Here is a 25878-nt window from a genome sequence, read left to right on the forward strand (position 1 = left end):
CAGACACTGAGGCTGTTAAATGAAATGCTTTCGCTGTAAATAAAGTGATATAATCTCAGTCTCTGGTGAATTTGGAAACTCTTTCCTTCATTTACAAAAATACATCCGATATGAAGTGATACATAATCTCTGTAGTGTTAATAAACAAACAAACAAACAGCAAACACTCACTGTGGACAGTATTTACACCCACTTTGTTACCGCAGCAGACATGTTGTAGCTTATAGCCGAGGATTGACTGCTAAAACGCAAACTTCATACGTCTCTGTCACAGTTTGTCTTCAGGATCGAGCACCGTCGGAGGAACGGGGGGCAAATCTAAGCAGCTCGTCTGCAGCATGTGGTGATTTTGTGTTTCTCCTTCCAGCATCACACTGACTAAACTCTACAGGAACAAAGTGAATAAAGGCCAGTCACAGACAGAAAAATATAGGCCTGGATATGTTTTTACTGAGACATACGTAGATGGATAATATTGCTGAATCCTGTCAGGACAATTTCAGAGTCAACAAAAATAATTACTAAACTATTTTGATAGTTGAATAATCAGTTAGACTGAGTTTTTTGAGTAAAACAAAGTTCTATAATTCCTGGGGCTGCAACAAATGATTACTGTCACAAGCGATTCATCTGCCGACTATTTTCTAGATAATTGGTCCTCAGAGCGATGGGAAATGGGGAAAAATGTTGACTCGTTTTTTAAAAACCTTCAAAATGACGTCATCATTAAATGTCTAGTTCTGTCCACAAACCACAGATATTCAATGTTTAATAATCACAGAGGAGCAAAGAAACCAGGAAAGATGCTGAAATCACATAACAAATCACTTTGGGAATGTGAAAGTGGCTCGTTTAGTGACACCGCACATACTGGTGCCCTTAATAAGTTACCTGCAGACATTACTGGAATTAATAGAGAGAGATACATTGTTGCAGCCCGACTGTTTGAGCTTATTAAAAGTCAATATGTTCTGGTTTCTTTGTTCTTCTATGGAAACAATGTGAAGATCTTTGGTTTGTGGACAAAAATAAAGACTCTTGAGGATGTTGTCTTCACACAGACCGACAATGTTCTTCATTTAATTAGAGGGGTGAAACAGTGGATCTATCAATATTAACTGAAAATGAAAAAAAGATCATTAGTTGCAGCCTTAGTGTGTGCTCACATCATATGATTTGAGGACTTAAAAAAGCAGCAATCTCGGACAAGTCATTATAAATTCATGTGACACGGCAACCCTAACCGTCAAATTGTCTTCACAATTGTAAAAAGACTGGATCAGAATCAGGAAAAGCTGATGGAGACATCCCTAGTTTTGGACTTTGTCAAGCCATGGAGCCATGAAGAATAACTGAAAGTTCAAAAAGGGATAAAAACAAAAACTATTTTAAAACAAGGCACAGATATACACTACTGTGCCACAACATTAACACCAGTCACACTGGTTTTATTGCAGTGGCTGATCGATGTTTAACGCAAAGATACACTTTTCTAATATGGAGCCTTAAGTGACACCAAAACCGTCAGAAAAGCCTGGGTTTAGTCTGGGAGTGTGCAAATAAATGGTCATGTGAAATGTGAAATGACCCGATGAACATGTCTGCATCATGAAGACACTTTCAAACAAGCAGCAACTTTAAAAACGGACAAACTTCAAGTCCACTTCTATAACATTTTCCCTCCCTGCAACAGTGAGAGAAGTACTTTACCACAGATAAGAGTCTCACAGACAAACACACATAAACTGCTCCACCTTCTCTAGTGTTACGATCAAGTTCAACAGTTAATTCATTTGGTCACATGACACCATTGTAAAATGTCCAGCACCTCAAGTACCAAAAGTTTCTTTAAACATAGAAAATGTCAAAAAAAAACAAGAAGGGGGACGGGGGAGGGGCAGAGCAATGAGCGTGTAAATTTGGCCGGGCCGTCTCAACACTGTAGAAAATAAATAGTGTTTTTTACAGGAGGCACTAGGGTACTTCATTGTCTCTGAAAGCTTCCGGATTGTCAGCTCAGCGAGATCCACATTCACCACCTTTGGAGATAAAGACAAAATAAAGAACATTGTAATCATACACGCGACTATAAATATATGTGTTCCTCTAGGAAGAGATGTCCCACACTTGAAAGATCAAGTCCATCGCAGTGCAAAATAGGATGATTTGCTCATTTATAAAGTCCATTTCCATAAAAATCGGGACACATTGTGATGCAAATGAAACTAAAGTCTTTAATTTGTGGAATGACTTGACTTGAGCTGTGTCATTTTATATTTTTTTATACATATTTATCTTTAAATTGCTTCTACATTGATTCCTTATAATGTGAGCACTGCACCATGAATCTGCCTCCGTGTCTACCGAACGTGCTCTGTAGATAAAGCTGCCTTGCACGGTTTAAGCCGATGGATTCTGTTGTTTAAAAAGGTTTAATCGACATTAAAAACACGAAGGGTCTCTGCGGGAGAAAAGTAAGACGCTGGAAAAAAGAAGCTGAGAATAAGATGGAAAATCAATCGGAGCCAAACGAGTAAAAACGAGCACAGCAAATGCAAACCATTTGCAACAGCCTGAAAAAGACACATAGTACTGAGCACTAATATAAAAATATGTGTGTGTGTTTGTGTTTATATATATAATATTAAGCTCTAGCTGCCTGGGGTAAATGCTTTATAAGGTTTTTGTTTTGTTTGTTGTTCCACTGTTCACATGTGCTTCAGTCTTTTAAGAAACTGCACTGTTTTCTTCCCCCACTAACTCATCGATTTGAAAACCACACGCTGTGTTCCAAATCTCTCTCCAAGCCCTGCTCGCAATTATTTTGGGAAACAGGTGAGGAAAAGCTCGACTGAACCTATGAAGAGTGAAGAGAAACGGCAGCGTCACTGAAATGCAGACTCGAGTCGAGTTGGGTGGCCAAGCTGATGTCAAATATTTATTGGATGCGGATCCTGTCCAGCTCGTCCTCCCGTCTCTCTTACTCATAGCCAGCGTCTAAACACTGAGCCACTGACAAATGTCTGACAGGACGGACAAATAAACAACAGCAGGAAGAAGACAGCAGCCGTTTTGAGCAGCATCACCGACTGTTGCAAAACCCTTTAACGACTTCTGTAATTTGACAACATTTTATCTTTAAAGCGGCTCTCATTTCCTGGCCACTTTTTTTATGGAACATTGTAAAAAAACAAACATAAAACCCTAACATACTGTCACCTTTTACAGTTTAAATTGATTAAATCCCGACCCCTGAGACTGAGACATGTGCAGATTCGGGGACAGCTGTGAGACTATGAAGCTGTACAACACAGATTTTAATAAAAGCATTCACAGCAGCTTTAAGATGAATAATGGGAAACATAATGTTACTACGACACTACGGCCTTTTTCATATTTAAAGATCAATTTGCAACAAGTCTCAGGGGATTATAATTATCTCTCCACAGGCTACCAGCAAATGGATTACATCTTTCAGAAACTAGTTTGGCAGCAGATGTAGCACCTCGCTTTGATCCGTGCGTGTCCTTAGGCACAAAAGAAAATCCTCATAAAGCCTACAATTATATATAATATTAAGTGTATAATAATAGAATAAATCGAGATTTTTTGCCACCACGGGGGATTCGCATTGATCATAAATCTAAAAAAGAACAACTATTTGTTTACATATTCACACTCACAATAACATGCACACAACAAAACCAGGAAGTACTGAGGGATTATTTACATTGTCTTTGTGTTGGATCACGAACACAGGCTTCCTTCGCTGGGGGAGACGACGTGTAGAGGAATTAGGCTTTCACACTGCTCACTGTCTTCTGGCAGTCTGCGAGCAAGAGGGGAAACAGGAGTGTCACTCATCATCTTGAGAAAAATCATAATTATAATCATCCCTCACCGAGCGGGAACAAGCGTTCACAGAAGAATAGGCGCCGTAGCTTCCGCAAGAGCGGGTTTAATCAGTCAAGCATGAACATCTGATTACAGACTCAACTTAAGCAGACTTTTGTCCTGGAGAGAATGTCAGCGATGAAAGACAAACTTTAAGTGTGTGTGTGTCAAGGTCAACTCATTTGTAAGAGGTCACACACCACATGAATATACAATGAAACAACAACTCACTTCACTGTTTTTTCAGTGATTGGGCAAAAAAACTATTTGAGTGAAAGCTCACCTTTTGTCACGACCTCACCTCCTGCTCAGACTTAAGTGCAAATTGACTAATTAACCTGGTCGCAGTTGTAGTGAGTGTGTGTGTGTGTGTGTCTTTCACTGGTTTTGAGGACAATGTTTTATTTGAAAACCATCACTGAGAGGACATTTTGGACAGTACTCGCCTCTCGTGCTTGGTGTTAGTTACTTAATTATGATGGTAAAAGGTGAACGTGAGCAGCTGGGAGTGAACTGTGTTATTGTCCATGAGTGTCCTCAAAACTATTATAAATTAAATTATAAAGCGTGTGCATGTGTGCAGAAATAACTTCCATTAGCCTTAACAAAAATGGAACTCATTGAAATGACATGAGTGTGTATGTGTTGACACTGTATGCCAATGCGTCAAAAATTCCGTAGTAACCACATGTGACGCTACTGCAGCTAGCACCAGGAAAATGACTGTACACAAAGACATATCTGGGGAAAAAAGACAGATGGTGTCATTTAAGACATAATAATGTAGTTCAATAAACTTCTTCATTTTCTAAGTTACTTTGCCTCAGAGTTACATGTACTTGTAAATGTAACACAGGAGCAGATATTGTTCTCCCCTAAAGTAGAACAATGTCGGATTTGTTTATCAGTTCCCACTAAAGTGGCTACACAGTAGTTTGTAACAACTGTCAGAATAAAATAATATGTTGAGGTAACGTGTGCATTTGTTGACAAGCCAACAACACTGTTGAACTTCTAATGAGCAACCATGTCTTCAAAGCAGGTACAGTCACCTATGTCATAACATTTTATCCAAATTTCATTATATCGTTTTATTTTTTTGAGATATTAGAAACAAAAACTTAAGAACAATAGTGCTTTAATTTGTGTAGCTTGTGTTCATATCACCTATTGCACATTATATGCACATATGAACGAGCAGTTTGATGGGATAGTACTTTTGTGTTACATTGATTCTTGTTTCACACAAACGTTATGCAATCCAGCTTTAATAAAACTATGTCTTGAAGTTGTTTTTAATAATATTTTTTATATTAAATCACATCATACGCCTTCTCAGCTATGGCCAAATGGTAATTAATTAATTTAATCACTACTATTGAAGTATAAACAACTTTTTGATAACTTTGGTGTTGTGCTACATTCTTGCTCACGTACAAATCTGGGTGTGGACTTTGGGGTTTTGTTTTTCTCAATTTTCAGCGAGCTCAAACCTCTAAAGAACTTTGGGAAGTTCTGCCCTAAGGCAATTTCTTTTTGTTCCAGTAGTCCTGCATGCCTGAGAGCAGTCAAATCAAATTCTCTTTCAGAGCCTGATATAATATTAGGCCATTAATAACCATTCACACCATGAAAATGAAAGTGCAGAGACATGAAACTTGCTCATGAGAGATGCTTTACTTTTGACAGAGCACTTCATCAGCTTTATGTTTTTATAAAAGTAACTTTGTTATCACCATGAATGAAACTCTCCTTTCAATAGTATATTTAAAAACATGTAAAACTTTTTTTTCTGGTGTCCACTGGCTGCAGCTTCACGAAGTTTGCAAACAGCTTCGTCACAGCTCCCATGGTCAAAAAAACATTTGTGAAGCCAAATGTCAAGCTAAATATTGTTGTTAGGACTCCAGTGTGTAAGAATTAGTGACATCAAATGGCGAGTGTGCAGACTGTGACAAACTGACAGACTAATCCACTCACCTCTCCCTTTCCCTAATGAGTCAAGGAACTACGGTGGTCTTCACATACCACAAATAAAGTAATTCTTCTTTGTTTACGGAGGAAGCCTCCACTTCAAAATGCAATGCTGTGCCACATGAGCCAAGATGGCAGCCTCTGTAAAAGCAGGACCTTTGCCTTAAGTACATATACATATTAAAATACTAAGGCTACTCATTTTAACATGATTGCATGTACAGTATGGTAACTATATTACATTTCTACCAACAAAACTTCCCAAATGTTACATACTGGACCTTTAAGGTGCTTGTAAGAGTATATTAGAGCACATAATCACAATATTTTGAGTTTAATACAACTCTACTGCCAAGGACTGAGCAATGACTTAAGATTTAAGAAACATTCATGTTCGCCTATTTTTCCCCATCCACTCAGTTTGATTATCTTTAACTGAGATATCGAGTGCAGCGGTAAGGTAACTTAAAAAAAGAATAAGCAATGCAGGGTTATCTCTAATGGATTACTTATTGCCTAAAGTGTCGCGCACAGGAACAAATGGCTGCTTCAACATTAAAGCATAAATAAATATAGTGTGACACGGTTCAAGCATTCCTGTGCATTTTATTTGTAATGTGTCACATGAAAGCCCAGAAAAGAGCCGGTGTGTTACCTCTGAATGCGATGTTTTCTGCAAATGAAGGCGTAGACTCTCCTGAGCCCCAAGAGAACAGGGTCCCAGTTGTTGTAGTGGCATAGGAGTGTAGCGATGATGAAGGCGAGGAAGACAGGAACTGCCCCAGCAAAGAACAGCCATGAAAAACGCACCTGTTCACACATTACAAGCAACATACACTCGTTACAGCCACTGCCAATGCTGGACTTCAGTTTCTTGAGATTCATTTGAAAAATAGCTTCACCTTTCACAAGTCATTAAATTAAACACTATGTATATCACAACTATAATTCAGTAAATCATTTTGGGGTACAGCAATGGATACATGACACTATGAACAACCTGTAGAAAGAATATACTGAATCTCCGTCTCTCAATCTGTTCTTATATTTTCTTCCTGATTTGTTTGAATAGTTATATGAACTGGGAGTTTTCCGCTCTCTAATGGGAATCCAGTGAACGCTGCCTGTGTTCTTAAATTGTTACTGCAACCATAACTCCTGCACTTTATTTGTTTATTTACCTGCTGTTATCTCCCTGTTTTTATTAACTCTGGCGTGTGCTGCTGCCTTTCTTGGCCAGGTCACCCTAGTGAAAGGGGTGTTGATCTCTACGGGTCTTTTATCTGGTTAAATAAAGGTTAAATGAAAAATGAAATGAACCTTAAATCTCAAACAATCATGACATAAAGAAGAGGTGGAGCTCGATAAGTTCATACTTCTTTGATACTACTTTCAGAACAATGGATTTGTTATTTTCTTCTGTTTTAGTTTAAAACGTTTAATGTTGTTGATTTTTTTCTACAAATTCTTCTTGGAGTTTGTTGAATAAAATGTATTCATTCAAATATTTGCGTATTCAAGTGCGAGTTTAAAGAGAAAGAAAGTCCCCCTTTAAACTCTGACGCTGAGTGTTGAGCATCTGCTATGGAGAAACTTACCTTCTGCATACAAATGTCTGCCATTATGGAGAGCGGGATAGTGAGGCTCAATGATAGCGTCCCGATTAGAGACGATGTGAGGAAACAGCCCCTGTGGACAGAAACCAACGTCACCAGTTAGAAATGAAAGATTTAGTGAATTATTCAAACCAAAGCTATTTAACAACGGTAAGTATCGACATGGAAACACATCTAGCACAATCAACATGGGAACTGTGATGATTTGCTGGCCAGAATTGTGACGTGTGCACATGCTCACCACAGCCAGAGGAACTCTGAGAGGACAGTGCCGATGAGGCCGTTAATGAGGATGTACGTCCACACAAGCTGGCTGGGGAGCTCAAAGGCCTCAAAGCCTGTATAGTGAAGCAGGAGGAAGCCCGGCCACAACAGCAGCAGGTTGAACAGACCCACAAACCCTGAGAGACACACATGACACAGAAGCTCATAAGTGACATAATGCTTTCATGAGAATGGGGTGGATGGACAAGGTACATATCTGATAAAATGCCAAACCGATCTTGTACATAAGAAAGATATAGTCAGCAAAAAACATATGAACTGACCCACGGTAAAAGAGGGGCAGATATTATAAGACTTTTTCATTTTGTTTTGTATTGTTTTCATTAGAAAGAATTTTTAATTGAATGAAATAAAATTGACAAAGAAAAAACTAAACAAGAACAAGTAACACCGGCGCTGCTCCCTCGTCCTTTTTTCATGTACCCTCTTACCAAAATGGACATTTGATGCTACTCATAACGCTACTTTATACTAGACACAGTTTAAAACAATCATTTTCCCGTAAATAATATCCAATATAAAATATCAAATTGATGCGAGTAATCCCATTTACTAAACAGCTTTGAATTCATGTAAAGCCGCCAAGGGTCTGTCTGAATCGCCAGAACGTAATATTCCTCCCGTGATTTCATATCCTTATATTCAGGATTATGTGACTCTCGCAGCCTGTGAACTTTCACTGCTAACACGCAAGTTTTGACGGACACAATGTGGTGCTTTTTCTCAGAGAATGCCCCCTTTTCACCTCAAGCTTTCAAAATCTCTGCCTTCCATACCATCCCCCCACTACTAGGTCACTCCACTCCCTCGCCATCAGTGTTGACTCATACTCTTTTTTTTTCTCTAGAAATACCAGTGGTGAGTATTTATTTACCAAAGAACATGGGAATGTCAAGCTTATCCTCCCGATCCACTCGTCTCTTAATCATCACGATGTAGACGGCGTAGAGAATCGCCCCAGCCAGTGACCACAGAGAGCCTTCATAAGAATTCAAGACATCAAATTAGGAAAGAAGGGTTTCCAAAGTGTCACAATTCCTCAACAGTGATGTGAAACAGTGACAGATACTGGCCGCCTCCATCGTTACCTATGACACCATTCTCATCGGGGTTGTCCATGCTGGAGAAACTGACAAGGGCAACGCCTCCGATGCTGCAGAAGAGAGACAACACGTGAACTGACAGGTAAACAAAGCTAGTATTTACTTATTTAAGAGAAGAAAAATAACACAACAGAACATGTAATGGTAAATCCACACTATACACACACACACACTACCCCAGTGTTTTAGAGCCCTAATAACAGAGAAGTTAAAAAAATGCAGCTGGCTCAGTTTTTCTTTGAAAACCCCAGGGCCACGTTCTAATATGGATCTGGCTGGTTCTTAATGGCCACAACGTCACCCGAGCTGATTAGTCACACTCATATGAGAAGACCCTCGTCCTGGAAGAAAACTAAAGACCCCCAACTGCCTATACAGAACACACCAGGGCGAGGATGTCTGTGCACATGCACTGGCAGGACTCCCAGCTAATGTTTTCATGTGTTTTGTTAACTTTGTATTCCATAACTTCGTTAGCAGTCCAAATTATTCTCCTTTACCATGGTGCACCATCGCTGTATGTCCACTGGAACAAGCAGTGATGTTTGATCTTCCGCTTAAGTTTTTCCAATTAAGGCTGAGGATAAAAAAAACCTTAGTTTTTAAAAATAACCCATCTAGGTGTGGACTAGGACTTACACTTGTGATGTTTATATACACTGCCCAGCCAAAACAAGACACCTATTATAATATTTGGCCTAGTGTAAAGGCAGTGGGGGCAGTGTTGTGATCTGGGGTCAGCCAGCTGCCGAAATATACTGAATGACCTTTGACAGCCCAACTGAACCATCATAAATACAAGATCTTGATGAAGAATGAATGCTGAGCATCGAAATAAATATTGTGCCATTGCATGAACTCATCAAAGAGATGCTATAACCAGTAATCAAGCAAAAGGAGGTTGTGCAAAAAATTCAAGTGTGCAACTTTTCTTGGTTCGGGGCAGTAAATTTTACAAAAAAATGTGTTCAATAAAAATAACCACCTATGCAAGATCAATCTGTTTACTGGCAGAGTAAATTAAGTGTTGGATACAGTCTCAGTTTTTTTTATAATAAAACATCATCTTGCATAAGTTATTTTTGAAACAAGATTTCAACAACGTTTCAGAAAAGTTAAAAGCAGTGCACCCCTCCAAGTCTACCCTTTCACCAACAATTTCATTCAGCTCTTACCTCAGAGCCACGGTGACCAGTTTGGACAAGGTGAAACGGTCAGTGCTGTTGCTGGGAAATATGGCTGCTAGGATGAGTGTAAAGAGGCCTGAGGAGAGAAAGAGGACAAAGGAGTCACAGCTGTAGGTAGACTCTTCTATAGCTTTAATAAATGAACAACCTAACTTCGGTTTTCCCACTCTCCCTTTCACACTTATTGATTTGACTTATGGCTGGACTGATAAAAAGCATTAGGAGAGAATCACCTGAAGTGGACGACAAAATGTTGACTATTGCCACCTGCATGTCAGACAGCGCCTCCTGGTAGGACAGGTTGGCCAAGAACCACTGGAAGAAAAACATATGCGAGGATTTTATAGGAGGAGTAAATAAAATGACAAAAACACCTGACAACAGAAGAGACCTGTGATAAATCCTATTAAAAACACATTTTCTGACTCTGTCTCCCCACAGGAAAATGTGAAAATGAGCTACAAACCACTAGAAGTAAGATTGTCAGTAGCCGATTATTATTTGTTAATCGGGCAACAAATAATGCATTTTTGTTCACGCTAAAACTTTATTTAATTTTATCGTTTTATTAAAAAAAACCATATCAGTTGACCACTACTAAACACCTTATACTTGCTGCCTAATATATTTCACTAAAGAGCAAAGAAACCATGGCGATGAGGTCCAAACATTGAATTAAAACCATTTCTAAAGTTTTAATAGTTGGGGAAAGAAGAGATTGTTTCTTGTTTGGGGGAGAACAGTCAGTGTGACGGAGCTTCAGACATCTCCAGAGGAAATTAAAGCACCATCTCGAAGGATGGCTATCTGAGCCGTCTGAATTCACAAGACACTGAGAGCATAAGGGAAAAGATACTTTCTGGTCTGATGAGACAAAAGCCAAAGTTTTTTTGGGCAGAACTTTAAGAGACTTTTTCATGAAGACATGAAGCTGTAACTGCTGCCAAAGGAGCATCTACAAAGTTCTGAAATAAAGGTTGGAGGGCTTTTCTAAAGAAGAGATTTCAGGTTTTTAATTTGTCCAACACATACCTTGAAGACTTAAAAGTCTTAAAAAAGGATACTCTGTGGCATTCCAGCTGTGTTCCACTTACCACGAAGCAAAAGAAGAAGCTGATTTTGGCCACATCAGTGATGGTTAGCTTGCCCACTGTGCGCAACATAGCTTCATGGTCCTTGGCAGCAGGGTAGGACATGCGGGACAGTTTAGCTTCCAGAGCTTGAGTCGAGGGCAGCTGACGCACCTCCATGATATTACTGAACCGCACCCGCTGCTTTCTGGAGGCTGCTGGGTGACAGAAACATTCGATGTTCATTCAGTCATGTGGCGACTTCATTTTATTGAATTACCCCAAAATACCATCCATGTTAGGACAGCAAAACCATAATGTTTATCACTTTGCTCTCATTATGAGTGTAAGAGAAGGAAGAGAGACAAGATAACAGAAAAGTTGCCGATGACACAAGCAGGATAAAGTCAGAGGCTTGTCAGGTTAAATAATACGGCTCAGCGCTGCCCTCTGTTGTTCACATTCCATCTCATTAACACAACCAGAACAATATATGCCAACTGTGTACTCACAAGATTCACAGTCTCCAATTAGACAATTTGAGTGTTCTGCAGGTACATCCTGGAACTTCATTGGTAGGTACAGTGGTTCACTCTGTACAAGTGTGAGAGAGAAAACAGACATTAACAGTTGTATACTGTTGGTGCACCTTCCATTTAAATTAAATTGCGTAGTGCCTCCTTACTTCACACTACGCTATCAGACAACATACCAAACGGTTGTTCACAGTGGTGTCAGTGGTGCAGTGTGCAAAGTAGGCCTCAGCGTCAGCAAACTGCAAAATCAAAAAAAATATTTTTACCCAACCAGTACACCAGTGCAGGTGCTGAAAAGAATTCTAGGCGAGACACGGATTATTTTACAGTTTAGTCTTGCCTTACAGGTTCATTCTTACTGAAAAAACAAAAAAAGATTCTGCGGCATCTTCTGAATGAGCTTTAAAAAACAAAATGAACGAGCTTTTGGCACAAAGAAGCCAATTTTAAACAGGCATACTCTTCTGCCACATAAAAAGATAATAAGTAGAATACAGAAGGTCCACACCATTTTCACAACTTTTTACTGCAGCTACAGCTTAGAAAAATTAAGTCCACAACAATGACAGAGGAGTGGTTTGTGATTCTGTATCACTGAGGTTGTGAATGAATAAATGTTGATTTATAAATGCTTGTGAGCAAAAAAAAAAAAGTAACACACTGCCACTGTGTGGTGAGACTGTGACTTGACTACTTACAAAAGCAGAGCGCCTGCGTTTCAGAGAGCCACTGCACTGTTGCCTCCAGGGACGCCACAGCAGGAACCCCAGCAGATACAGCACAAACATGGAGGTCTTGGTGAATGTGCTGAAGAAGGGTTTGTTGTAGTCCTGCTGCTTGAAAATGTACTGTGGGCACAATGAACAGCAGAAAACTGTTAGGATTAACAAATGGTACTGTTAGAGATGGCACTAAAGTCAGCAACATGTTTGCTTTCCTTGCTTTCAATACAAAAAAATGGTTTCCCCCACACTTTTCCCTCTCGGGCACTCTTGTGCTTTATCTTCATTAGCATTTCCAGTTTGTCCAGTGAAGTGCATGTAAATGTCCTCAGAGCAAGGAAATTGAGAAACAAATAATATAGTTTTTACGTATTCAAACATTAAAAGGTCTATTTGTTCTACTAATTGTATACCAGTAAGTTTAAACGATAGCTGTATTCCAATTCTTTCTTTGTCTATTTTGTTTGACTTATTAATTGATTTTTTTGGCTGTGTGTGATGATGATTCCGTATAAAAGTGACAGAAATAAAAGTTACAGATGCTGCCTGCTTTAGAAAAGCAAGGAATCTCTAAGTAACAGACAGCGCTGTACTTCATCAGGTGGCCCAAACTTTTTTCCTTTGTGGGCCAAAATTGAAAATGATTAAGATCAGTGAAAACAATTGTTTTATTTTTTTTTTGCATACAAACTATTTTTTAAATACACAGTATTTTGTCAACTTTGGCCCCCAGGCCCCACTTTGGACCCCTGATCTCAAGCTTGGTACATGAACTAGACAATTGAGTAAACTTGTTTTTTACATGACCTTTAGAACAGAAAATAATCTGTACATTAATAATGACTTTTAGTATTTTTGGTATTTAAAGCATAAAAACTGTTGCACTTTGGTTAAATACAACCATATGTATAGTGTGTCTTTGTGGCTGTCAGGGCATGTCGGTGTAAAGTTGTGCTAAAGCAATTTTTTTGATTCTCATATTTAATGGACTAGCATTATTCAAAACCATGGATGGGAAGAGAAATAAGTGGTTGTGTATGCACTGCATATATTTCCTCTGGGACACAAAAAACACAAACCATTGTCTGTGTTTTCTGATATAAACTCTTATCGTTTCACTCCTGTTAGATCATCTTCAGTGACTGAGTGAGTTCTTACCGAGGTTAGCTCAGAGGAGACTACCCAGATGACATCCACCAGCAGGAGTATCAACACCCCCAGAACCATTCGCCTCCGCTGGGATGCAGAGCTTCCCTGAGAGCTCATCCGATTCATGATGAAAACCCATTCCATCGAGACTCTGAAAACAGAGGCATGAATGAACAAGACCGCATTTAAGTAGCTGGAAGTGAGAAAATAGCTCACAGCTGCACCCAACATGTAAAAAAAACATTTAGGAAACAGCAGGCAGGATTTTTTTTAGGCACTGGTGATCAATAATTCAAGAATAACCTTAATCTGTTCAGTCACAGGAGGCTTTAACCAATCACAGGTCAGTTCATCGTAGAGAAAGTGAACACGCTTATTGGATATTCACTGATACACTAACTCATGGTAATATCAGCAGAGTTTTTGAAATGGAGCGATTGCCTCAGGTCATCTGCTGTGTATAAAACTGTACTCTGAACATAGTGATAATCTGATGAGGGGTCAGGACAGAGCTGTGATTGCAAAAACCTTAGTATTTTAATGTCCTGCAGATTCAACTTAATAATAAACTATTTTTCTAGAGAACCTGCCTGTAGCAGTTTTAAGTGATCAATGGCCATTCATCGCTGAAAACAACAACCCAGAGAGGGATAAGTGTGTCCCCTCTCATACTCAACTTAAAATACTGCAGTCCTATTTTAAACAACATCTGCAAAGAAAGTAAACATCCAAAATCTGTCGTATTCTACTATGGGTAAATTTGTTGAAAGGTGATAGCAGGTAAAGACACAGACTTTTTTTCCTAGTGGACAATTTGACAGGCGTTACTGACAATAAAGGCAAGGTAAGTGTCTTGGCTTATTACTTACATTGTAGTGCACAACTGTTGACCATCAAAATTATATCAGTGGTCCTTCCAGGAGCCAAACCAAGGAGTTCACAGTCCGCAAAACCCTGCCATAAAAGAAAGTGACTTAGAGTGAAAACAATGACATTGACTCGTATGTAAAACACACAGCGTCTGATGTAAAACACACGAGAGTCACATGTAAATACTCCCTCATGAAAACGCACCTGAGAGTTCAATTACTGCACTGGGCTAAGTATCCATTTCAGGAGCTACAGCAGCAAAGCGCTAAGTAAAAGAAGGAAGTGGGAGAGAAAAACAGCTGTAAGCAGAGCTGTACCTGACGTGGCTAGTTAGCATTCAATACGTTATTTCACACGAGTAGCTTCCACGACCCCTGAAAGCCAACCACGGTATTTATTTCACCAGCTGTAACATAGATACAGGCTGGAGGTCAGTAATGGTGTATGTTGTGTTCACAAAACACAACATTAGGTCATTTACGACTCCACCGATTAGTCCAGCTAGCGTTAGCAGGACTTGTTTACAATATCAGATGACAAGCTAAGCGCTAACGAGCGTTCTACTTTTAATCGATCACATGTTTGTTTTAAATTGACATATTTACCTGAATGCGGGGAGCGGTCATTGAGTCTGCGCTATGATCCACTTATCTTTTCGCAAACTGTGGAATTGTCACCCAAATCATTGCTCATTAACGATAAAGTTATTGACAGCCCGCTGGTTGTAAACATTAGCATTCCCTTCCCTTTTCAGTATCAGGTGACATCATTTGAGCGGCGCAAAGACTTCTGGGACGTGGAGTCTCGAGGTAAACATAAATTATGTTTTAGTTATGTTTTGTATTTTAGTTCAAAGAGTACAGTTTGTCAAGTCGGGCAATGAGACTGTAACAACAAGGTTTTTCTGTTTGTGTTTCTGTTTTATACATGTTTATGTGGGTTAGGTTTGGTTTAGCATAGGTTTACATAGGTTCTATACATGTTGATGTAGGTTAGGTTAGGTACAGTTTAACAAAGTGTTTTGCAACATAATTGGAATAAAATAATGAAAATATAAAGTATAAAGATTTTTAAAACTAAGTCCGCAACAATGATATAGAAATGAAAATAATCGCTGTCTCCAGCAGGGGGTGTCTGCTTCTCTACATCGCTCTCGGTAACAGTAGAAAAAGAAAGCCACCGCTCGTTCAAACATGGCTGCTTCCTTTATGGGAGCACAGAGTGAACATAGTTCTTATTGACTAGGTTGAACCTTAATTTCTCACAATATCTATTTTTAGTTGGCGTCGCTAAGACGAAGTAACGAGTCACTGTAAGTATTCATGACACCTTTGTGCATATAATGAAAACAGCTCACAGGGTTAGCATTGAGGTTAGCATGGTGGTCGTGCGCTAGGTGGTAGCTATGATCGAAGTGTTGTTTATACTCGTTTACAAAAAACTGGTTATTGACGGTTTACAACTAATGTATTATTACTGTGGGTCCTAATAATTAATATTAACTTTCAACTACATGTTATCCACAGTGTAAGAGAAACAAATCAGCGTCATGGACCGCTCTTCAGAGGAGGAGGAAACCTCCCGTGTCATTTATATGACCACCAGTGAAAAGGTAATGTTGACATCATAATGCTGCATATGTGGCTACGAGCTAGTATATATATCTACATACACATAACTATACAAATGTAGTAATTGTGCATAAGAATGAGACTGAATATTGGCTGGGATTGTAGAGGTCAATGCACCCATATGCATATTTTCTAGCAAACAGGAATATTGTTTACTAGTATCTATTTAGTAGTTTTACTCAAAAACGATTGTTTTAAGCAAGACCGCATGTATTCTAGTAGTGTAATGAATAGCATCCAACACTAAATCTGCACTTTGGTAAGAGGGCAAATGAGAAAAGTATGAGGATGCAGCACCCCAGTTACCCTATTTGGAAAAACCTGCTCTCTTGATGCTGGTCTGGACCAGACTGTCATTAGAGTTTCAGCTTTACATCTGCTCCAGTGCCAGAATTGTATTGACTGTTTTTCAGAGGGAGAGATTGTTGCGAGATCCAATGGCTTTTGTTGATGATATTCTCTAAAAGCAACTTAGAGTCTCACCTGAGGGGAATGTGTTTACATATGCAATATTATTGAGCCATATGTGATAAGATTTAATCATATTAATTTCTCTGTGATTTGCCCCAAAACTGAAGTTATCTCAATATTAGCTTAATGGGACAATTCTTGTCTATTCTTCTGTATGAAGTGTAAATCTGCAATATTAAAGTTCAAAGTTTCAAACATCAGAAATAACCTTAAGGGAACAAGCTTGCACTGTGGTCAAATACATTTTTATCTTTTCAGCTGAAGAGAGTGACACATGATCGATTCATTTTGTGTGGAAATAGTCAGTGCTCCTTTTTTGGGGTTGAAGAGAGGTCAACCTGGGGGTTGATGACACTCTGTCCCCTGTGTGTAATGGCAAATGAACCATTCCATTAATCATGAAACACTAATTGGATTTATGTGATTTTTTTTTTGATTTTTTTAGGTGGTGGATCTCCTGAATCAGGCCGCTCTGATACCCACAGATGAAAAGCTTACTGTGCTTAAACAGGTTTGTAGTGTGATCGATATACGTCTAGTCTTTTACTGTTTTAATTTTTGTTTATGATATTTTACATACTCACAAGTGTCTTTTTAAATTTGCAGGTCCAGGAGCTCATCATCAACAAAGATCCATCTCTTCTCGACAATTTCCTAGATGTAAGTAAACATGTCAAACTGTAATTTATGTGGCATGAAATAACTTGTGTACAGGTTAATTGCACATAAAATATCACCTTGATGAATTCAAACTTCATGATTCTGGTCTTTGTGTCCTGTAGGAGATGATTGCATTTCAGACTGACAAGTCAATTGAAGTGAGAAAGTGTGTCATTGGCTTCATTGAGGAAGCATGGTGAGTTATTATTCACTGTCGCCAGTGTTATAAAAGTCGTGTTTGTGAAAGATAATGTTATTTAATATCTCGCTGTTTTTATGTGTTTCACAGTAAAAGAGACAATGAGCTCCTCCTCAGACTCATCGCCAACCTCAACATGTTGCTGAAGGATGAAAGTGTGAATGTGGTGAAAAAGGCCATCCTCACACTCACCCATCTGTACAAAGTTACTCTGCAGGTTAATACAGTAACACAGCACTTATTAATCAAATACTCACATTTACTGCTGTAGATCTGATGCCTGAAATCTTTCTGTAAGAATATACACCAATACTAGCACTCTTATTTCACACCCTTAATTCTTGTGTTTCAGTGGCTGGTGCGCTCCAAGACGATATCAGACATGCAGGAGGCATGCTGGGACATGGTCACACAGATGAAAGGGGATGTTCTGGCCCTGCTGGATTCTGAAAATGACGGCGTGCGCACTCATGCAATCAAGTTCACAGAGTCGCTAATTATTACTCTGTCTCCACGGACATCAGACTCTGACGTCCCTAAAAGACAGGACGGTGACATCAGCCTGGATAAAGTTCCCAAAGATCACTCATACATTCGTTATGGTACAGTTAGAAACCTCTCACGGTAAAATACATTTGTTGTTGTTTTTTATTAGTCCATACAAATATTTGGTCATGTTCTTGATTCTTAACAGATGCCTTGTGTGAGGAGGGAAAGGCTGCACTGGATAAGCTGCTGAAGTTCATGGTACACCCTGCTATTTCTAGCATCAACCTCACAACAGCACTGGGCTCACTGGCCACTATTGCCCGTCAGAGGCCAATGTTCATGTCAGAAGTGGTGCAGGCGTATGAGACACTGCACGGTGAGTCCTTTTGAGTCATCGTCAATCTTTTATGTATGTGGTTGTGTCTTCTATATATTGTAATTTTATTTTACAATATTACTTTTCTTTAATAAAGACTAAATTCTATTTGTCTATAGCAAACCTACCACCCACTCTGGCTAAGTCCCAGGTCAGTAGTGTGAGAAAGAATCTGAAGCTACATCTGGTGGCGGTCCTCAAGCATCCCTGCAGCCTGGAGTTTCAGGGTCAAATCAGCACGCTGCTGCTGGACCTGGGAATGCCCCAGAGCGAAATCACCCGATCTACACCTGCACTGCGCGAGCAGCGCAAACGACCTCGCCATGAGCAGTACACGGAAGGAAAGAAGGTCAAGATAGGTGAGTTATGATCACACTGCCTCAGTCACTGAAGTTGTGACTTTAGTATTTACAGTATTCGTTTGTTAAATGCATCTGGAGAATGTGTGTGTGAGGAAGGCTCTGTCTCAGTGTCCACCCTCAAAGACTCACAGATTTGAAGGCACATTCAGTCCACTTTAAAATTGTCTAGTACACATGTGGAATGCCAGGCTGACGCAAAATCTCATTTTAGTATGAAAGTAATGCAAATCATATACAACTCTCAGTGTACAAGAACAAGAAATATGTCTGTAAATTGCATAACTGTCCAAATAGAAATCAGTAGTAATGCAACAGATAAATCAATAAAAGAGCTCCCACCACCTCCTCTTACACTTACTGCTTTAAGATGTACATTCTATTTATGTGTAGAATAAAGAGTTGTATCCTTATTCTGACATTTGTTCCTCTTGCATTCAGAACCTGCCCTGGCTGAAGACGACGAGGACAAAGAGGAGCCCGCTCCTCTCGCGGCCCCTAAACCGGCATCTGCTCCAGTGGCGCAGTCTGCCATTGACCTCACAGCTGAGTTCCTGCACCCACTGCTCAACTCTGAGAATGTAGCCAACCTGGTGAGCGGTGCTCCACCTGTTTCTTGTTTTGTTTTCTCCCACAGTGTGACACTGAAGCTCTAATATGCGTCTGTGCGTGTCATTATTTAGGTGCTAATCAGCATGGTGTATCTGCCTGATGTCATGCCAGCATCCTTCCAGGCCACATACACACCTGTTGAGTCAGCGGGGACTGATGCCCAGATAAAACATCTGGCCAGGCTGATGGCCACTCAGATGACTGCAGCTGGGATCGGTCCAGGTGGGTTTAACAAAAAAAAAGACTTATATTTGTATCAGGGCCGCAACTAAGTTAATCTTAGGGTTTTTTTCTGATTTGTCAGAAAAAGGTGATAAACATTTGTTGCAATTTCCTAGTACTTTACTGCATAAACTTATCAATAAAACGCAACATTTTATAGAATATATTGTTTATATTTATACAGTCCACAACTTCTCCTGCAAGCTCCCTAGTCAGAATCTCCAGATAAAGTCTTAAGTGAGCCCACGGGAGGACACGGAATGAGACAATCTCCCGCTGCGTTTGTCAAATGTGAATGACAAACTTCAGAGAATGTCTAAATCAGATTTTCAGGACGTTCATGTCTGAAAATCACTTCAGTGTGAATTTCATGGAAGGAAATGTCCAAATTGGATGTAGTTTTTAATATTGGTATCTGCTGCACCCCATTATCATATATACTCTATATCGCAGGACTTGAGCAGTGCAAAGCCAGAGGGGATGATGCAGTCAAAGAGGAAGGCACTGAGGACGACCTCGCAAATAAAGACCTGCTCATTAAGCGCAAGATTCCAGGTATGATGGTGGGACAAGCCATCTCTGTGGTGGGCGGTTACACAGAAAAGGTTCCAACCCCAGAGGCTCCCACCTCAGTCAAGAGGCTTCCAGAACCCATTCTGCCTACAGCACAAACCAAGTAAGTCCTGGCAGAAGCATTGTGAGCTGTAAATTATGTCCAAAACAAATTGCAGTCATCACTCTAATTGATTTTTCTCCTTTTCCAGAATGACGGGGGCGAGTGGGAGGAAAAAAGTGTTTAGGTTGTCAGATGTCGTCCAACCTTTATCAGATGACCAGATTGAGAAGTTAATCTCCAGATCAGTGAAACGTGTCCTGGTTTCAGAGAAGGCAATAGCTCAAAGTGGCATGTCCCATGTAAGAAATCGTCCCACACTAGATTCATCACTGACTTGTCAATACTCAGATGCACATTCAGTTTGTTTAATTCAAAGTAAGTGCCTGATTTAGAAATTGATGGTATTTAATCTATGCGGCAGGTCCGAGTGAAGCTCCTCTCCAGGCTTGTGACACAATTTGAAGGGATGATGAAAGAAGACGTGCTGGAATTTATCTTAGATGACATCAGGACAAGGAGCGACCTGGCGTTTTCTCTCCTCTACCAAGAGTACAACACTTACCTCAGCCAGCTGCCGAATGGACTGTTGGACAGCTATGACCACTGTCTGTACACGTTGCTGTCGGGCCTGCAGGAGAAACCAGAGCAGAGGGACGGGTGAGAAAATCTATTCACCATTCACTCATGTTTCCTTTTGTTCTTTAGCTCAGATATATTTCATTTAAAATTCAGAAAGACATTTCCTCAAGCAAAGGCCATCACAAAGGTCAAAATGCTCATCACACTGTCTATTCTTTTTTAGACTCTTCACCAAACTGGTACTGGAGGCTCCCATCATAACAGAATCAGCTTTGGAAGTAATAAGACGTTACTGTGAGGACGAGGTAAAATGACGGGACAAAGACACGGGAAACTCCCAACATTAGCTCCCAACATGTCATACTCAACTGTTTGTTGTCCCCTTTGTTTCAGTCTCGGGTGTATTTGGGGATGACGACTCTAAAGGAGCTGATTGTCAAACGGCCTTCAAGGCAGTTTCAGTATCTACATGTTCTTCTGGATCTCAGCTCGCATGAAAAAGAGAAGGTGATGATATTCCCTGTCCCAATTTTCCAGATATGTTTCAGCTGACCACATCGCAGTTTGTTGAACAGTCTTTCTGGGTTGTAATTTCAGGTGCGGGCCATGGCCTTGACTTTCCTGAAGCGCATGTATGAGAAAGACCAGCTCAGAGACTACATCGAGAAGTTTGCCCTGAACTACCTGCAGCTTCTGGTTCACCCCAACCCTCCATCTCTGCTGTTTGGGGCTGACAAAGACACAGGTGTGGAATATTGTGGATTATTTCTAGTATAATTGACTAAGAATCTAGTAAAACATTACATTTTTTCCAAAAAAAAATATCTAAAACATATAAAAACCATAATGGAATAAGAATATTCAAACATACCCAGTTCAATAGATGACACAGTCCAGTTCAAAACAGCAGGGATTCCCCCCATTTGTGCTGTGGCCCCCTGGTGGCTCATGGTGATACTGCGAGTGGGAAGTACTTTGAATTAAACCTTTGAAACATATCACAGGATTACTACTACATAAGAAGTCAAAGATGAAGCAGTCATTGAGAAAAGAAAAGTGTGGTAGTGGCATCATTTTTGCAAACTCGGCATCATACAGACAAAGGAGAGAAACCAGTGTTTTCACAGCACACAATCATGGAAGCAAGCACACACACAGTCTCAGGCATTAAAACACTTCTATTTCTGTTTCTCTTCGATTGAAATTAAAATTAAGACACACATGTCTGTTCTCAGTCTAACCCCACATTGTGATGTGTTTGACTCAGAGGTGGCTGCCACCTGGACCGAAGACACGGTGAGACAGTGTCTCTTCCTCTACCTGTCCCTGCTTCCTCTGAACCATCGCCTGGTCCACGAGCTGGCATCCGTCTACACCGAGGCCATCGCTGACATCAAGCGCAGCGTTCTTCGAGCAATAGAGCAGCCTGTAAGTCAACTCCCACTTCATCTTTATCCAAACCTCATCAGTGTAGGGAATTTGCGACTAACCAAGCAATTTGTTTTGCAATCCAAGTGACATTGAGTCATAGTGTTGAACCAAAACAAAGGTGTGTGGGTGAAAGGGGAGGACATGTATATACCCAGCTGTTTTTCTTACCTGGAAAGCCAAGTGTGTCAAAATCAAACAAGGACAAAGTCTAGATTATATGTTTATCTATTTCTTCATGTGTTTTTCAATGATTTGCCCATAAGATTAGATAAATGTGGAGCAGGAGCACCAGTACATGGTAAAGTGCAACTGAAGTAAAAGTGGCATATGTACATTTTTGACAGGTTTGTCACAGTTCATAAAACATTCAGTGAAAATTGGAAGAGTCTGAATTATTTGAAATGTATTTAAATTATTAAATTATTAATTATAAAATTTCTTGAGCTTGACTAGTTTTCTCACCTTGTTTGTAGATCCGTGGGATGGGGATGAACTCTCCCGAGCTGCTGCTTCTGGTCGAAAACTGTCCTAAAGGAGCAGAAACATTAGTCACTCGCTGTCTGCACATTCTGACAGATAAAGGTAAGAAGACAATAAACAGGAATCTGATGATAATTGATGACACTTGTGTGGAGAAAAAGTGAAAATCAAGTCTTATTTTCTTCTCTGCAGTACCTCCGTCTCCAGAGCTGGTGGAGAGAGTGCGAGATCTTTACCATAAACGTGTGCCAGATGTTCGTTTTCTTATCCCGGTCATAAATGGCCTAGAAAAGGTAATGTTCTGAAACTTAACTCAACAGTGTCGTGAAAAGGGGGATGAATAAAATGTGTGTGATTTATTGGCAAGTGATGTGGAAGGTGATTTGTTTATTGTTTGTTTTTCTCACAAAGAATGAAGTCATCCAGGCTCTGCCCAAGCTGATCAAACTAAATCCTATTGTCGTAAAGGAGGTGTTCAACCGTCTGTTGGGAACTCAGCACAGTGAGTGTCTTTTTGTTTTTCACAAGTGGATATCTGGGTTTTTACCTCCCCGCATCCCAACTAACATACAGTTCACCGTCTGTGTCGTGTTTGTGTCTTTCAGGTGAAGGAAGTTCATCCGTGTCGCCACTCACCCCAGGAGACCTGCTGATTGCCTTGCACAACATAGACTCAACCAAATGTGACATGAAGTCTATCATTAAAGGTGTGTGTATTCAATGATTAAGCCTGCACACAAAACCATAAAATCGATTTAATATATCAAACTAGAGGAAGCACTCAGAGAGCACAAACCTCCACCAAGGTCACTCACTTTCCTACAATATCAAAAACACTTCCTTATCTCACAAGATTACTAATTACAATAATGAAACATTTCTTCTTGGCCGTAAATGTTTTGTAAATATTTGAGCTATGCTGTTCTCTGATAGATGGACAAACGCCAGTAAAACTATAAATTCATTGAAGATATTATCGCAGGGCCAACACATACAGACGAACAACGATTCACTCTCACCTACGAGCAATTTAGAGTGTTCACTTAGCCTCCGCATGTGTTTGGACTTGTGGGAGGAAACCATAGAACTCTGAGAACAACAGCAAAATATAAGTATTAGCTGCATGACTCAGTGTTATTATTACATAAAAATACGTTGGCAATTCAAATGGATCAGAGTCTGTAAACTAATCAGATAAGTTAAATTAATGACTGGTTTATTGACCAGTCTGTTTTTTACTGTGAGTGCTCAAGTGTTGTTTGTGTCTTTACTGCAGCCACCAACCTGTGCTTTGGGGAGAGGAACGTATACACGTCGGAGGTCTTGGCGGTGGTGATGCAGCAACTGATGGAGCACAGTCCGCTCCCCATGCTGCTCATGCGCACCGTCATCCAGTCCCTCACCATGTATCCCCGACTGGGCGGCTTTGTCATGAACATCCTGTCGCGCCTTATTGTCAAGCAGGTCCGCATCAAAGCCCCCAGCTGGGTTTATTTTCTTCTTAGTTTCTGAAGTGATTGTTGATCGTTACATATGCCAAGCTTGTATGTGGTGCTGTAACACTTCTACAAAACTACACCAAATAAGTATACATTACACTGTATACAATCACAGAGACTGTATACAGTCCTTTGACAAACAAAGCATAAAATAGGATACTCACAAAGGCAGAGCCACAAAATTGAATAAGATTTTTATAAAAGTAGTAAAAGCAAGAAGAGATAGATAATAGAAGAGATTCCGCCAATATTACAGAAGAGTAATAAAAACACTGGTTGTTGTGCTCCTCTCTCTAGGTGTGGAAGTATCCTAAGGTGTGGGAGGGATTTGTGAAGTGCTGTCAAAGGACTAAGCCTCAGTCGTTCAGTGTGCTCCTTCAGCTGCCGCCTGCCCAACTGTCGAGTGTGTTTGAACGCTGCCCAGAGATGCGAGAACCGCTTCTGCTGCATGTCCGCTCCTTCACCCCCCATCAGGTAAACGGGTTAAATGTACCTCAGTGAACCCAGTCCGGAGGTCTCGTTTCCCTCTGGATCCACGTATTAACCAGGTGCCTCTGTTCTTCTGTGCTGCAGCAATCTCACATACCCAACTCCATCATTACGATCCTGGAAGCAAATAAAAAACCACAGCTGAAACCAGAGACTGTTGTGGAGCAAGAGGTAATGGATAAAGATGCTGCACACACATTCTCTGTGCCATAAATTGTTTGCTGTATGTCCTGCAGTGACATGTGTTTTTCTTAAAGTATCTGCAAGGATCAGAATTCCCTTTTGTCTAGCTCTTACCTCAAGTAATTCAGTATTATGATCCATATTTTGCCACAAAAATGAGGCATCAGTCTGTCTTGTCATCCAGATGGAACCAGTCCCTGCTCCAGCTGCCTCGGTTCCAGAAACGGCTCCCACTGCGACAATGGCAGAACCAGAGACACTAGATCAGCACGACGCTGTCATCGTGAAAGATGAAGAAGAACCAATGGAACAAGAACACTTGGATCCAGTGATACAGGAGCAACCGGCCAATCTGTTAACCATCTCCCAGGTAAAAAATAAAGCTACATGGAATCATAAAATCTACAGGATGTTAAATCTACACGTTGGCAATTAAACATTGAAAATACAAGCTTCTCAGTAATATGAAAGCAGTGAGTATAAAAATTGAGATTAAAATAGATAATAGTGATTTTAAGTCTGGGGTGATTTTTAAAATGTAAAATATCTTTAAAAACTTTAAAATATCATGTAATTCAGAAGAAGCAACACGAAATACAGCATGTAGTGTTCAGTTCCTTTCTGAAAACTGTATTATTTACTGTGTTAAATATTCTCCCTTTACATTTACTGTATGTCTGCAAATACTTTTTTTACTAGCAGTACATTAAATTTAACCAAAACTGGAAATAAAAGGTTTCACTGACCTCCATGTTTTGCTTCTCCTCAGGTGGAGTCTGAAACAAGAAGCGAAACACCGTCACCTCAGCCAGAACCAGCTGAAGAACCAATGGAGGCGTCTCAATCTGAACCCGCAGATCCACAGGAGCCAGAAAAAGAGGTTGAATCTGAAGTCACCGCGCCAGACGCTGGAAGTGGCAGGGAGGATGCAGAATAACTGCTTATGACACATGCACTGAGACTGAAAAGAAAACTTAACATTTGTTTTCATTTTTTTTGTATTTTCTAGTGAACAGACTTTGAGTAATAAAAGAAAGATGAACTTGAGTTAGGAAGCATTCCATATGCCTTCATATCACAATGGGTTGGCAAATAAATGAAGAACGCTGTGGTCTTCTGTACTGTATACTGTAATTTTGTCTTCCTCTTTCTTCTGCTCTGAGGTTCAGTCTCCAA

At 40.0% G+C, this 25878-nt stretch overlaps 2 protein-coding genes across 5 annotated transcripts; one reads left to right on the forward strand and one right to left on the reverse strand.

Moving 5' to 3' along the window:
- Nucleotides 1-1305: 1305 nt before the first annotated feature.
- Nucleotides 1306-17297, reverse strand: LOC122765586 (solute carrier family 35 member F5-like). 4 transcript variants are annotated; one of them, XM_044019936.1, is made up of 17 exons: nucleotides 17093-17297; nucleotides 14611-14671; nucleotides 14406-14490; nucleotides 13546-13687; nucleotides 12364-12513; nucleotides 11842-11904; nucleotides 11642-11723; nucleotides 11154-11347; nucleotides 10293-10374; nucleotides 10048-10135; nucleotides 8858-8922; nucleotides 8644-8748; nucleotides 7726-7885; nucleotides 7467-7557; nucleotides 6524-6678; nucleotides 3731-3829; nucleotides 1306-2039 (listed from the first exon to the last, which is right to left on the reverse strand). In XM_044019936.1, the coding sequence occupies exons 4-16, from the start codon at nucleotides 13678-13680 to the stop codon at nucleotides 3748-3750; spliced, it is 1452 nt and encodes a 483-aa protein (XP_043875871.1). In that variant the 5' UTR covers nucleotides 13681-13687; nucleotides 14406-14490; nucleotides 14611-14671; nucleotides 17093-17297; the 3' UTR covers nucleotides 1306-2039; nucleotides 3731-3747. The 4 variants fall into 4 exon arrangements, with proteins under 4 accessions (XP_043875871.1, XP_043875872.1, XP_043875869.1 ...); XM_044019937.1 differs by lacking the exon at nucleotides 17093-17297 and adding an exon at nucleotides 15012-15179 and having other exon boundaries at nucleotides 11154-11344; XM_044019934.1 differs by lacking the exon at nucleotides 17093-17297 and adding an exon at nucleotides 15012-15179.
- Nucleotides 15575-25828, forward strand: sympk (symplekin). Its single transcript, XM_044019932.1, has 27 exons — nucleotides 15575-15718; nucleotides 15933-16018; nucleotides 16954-17019; nucleotides 17115-17168; nucleotides 17291-17364; nucleotides 17458-17584; nucleotides 17720-17969; nucleotides 18062-18232; nucleotides 18352-18591; nucleotides 19033-19184; nucleotides 19275-19425; nucleotides 19879-20101; nucleotides 20190-20340; nucleotides 20463-20698; nucleotides 20844-20925; nucleotides 21014-21127; nucleotides 21218-21365; nucleotides 21888-22048; nucleotides 22525-22633; nucleotides 22724-22824; nucleotides 22943-23033; nucleotides 23137-23238; nucleotides 23808-23995; nucleotides 24328-24504; nucleotides 24604-24690; nucleotides 24887-25072; nucleotides 25472-25828. The coding sequence occupies exons 2-27, from the start codon at nucleotides 15956-15958 to the stop codon at nucleotides 25637-25639; spliced, it is 3672 nt and encodes a 1223-aa protein (XP_043875867.1). The 5' UTR covers nucleotides 15575-15718; nucleotides 15933-15955; the 3' UTR covers nucleotides 25640-25828.
- The last annotated feature ends 50 nt before the right edge of the window (nucleotides 25829-25878 follow it).

Source organism: Solea senegalensis, linkage group LG2, assembly GCF_019176455.1.
Source record: "Solea senegalensis isolate Sse05_10M linkage group LG2, IFAPA_SoseM_1, whole genome shotgun sequence".
Lineage (NCBI taxonomy): Eukaryota > Metazoa > Chordata > Actinopteri > Pleuronectiformes > Soleidae > Solea > Solea senegalensis.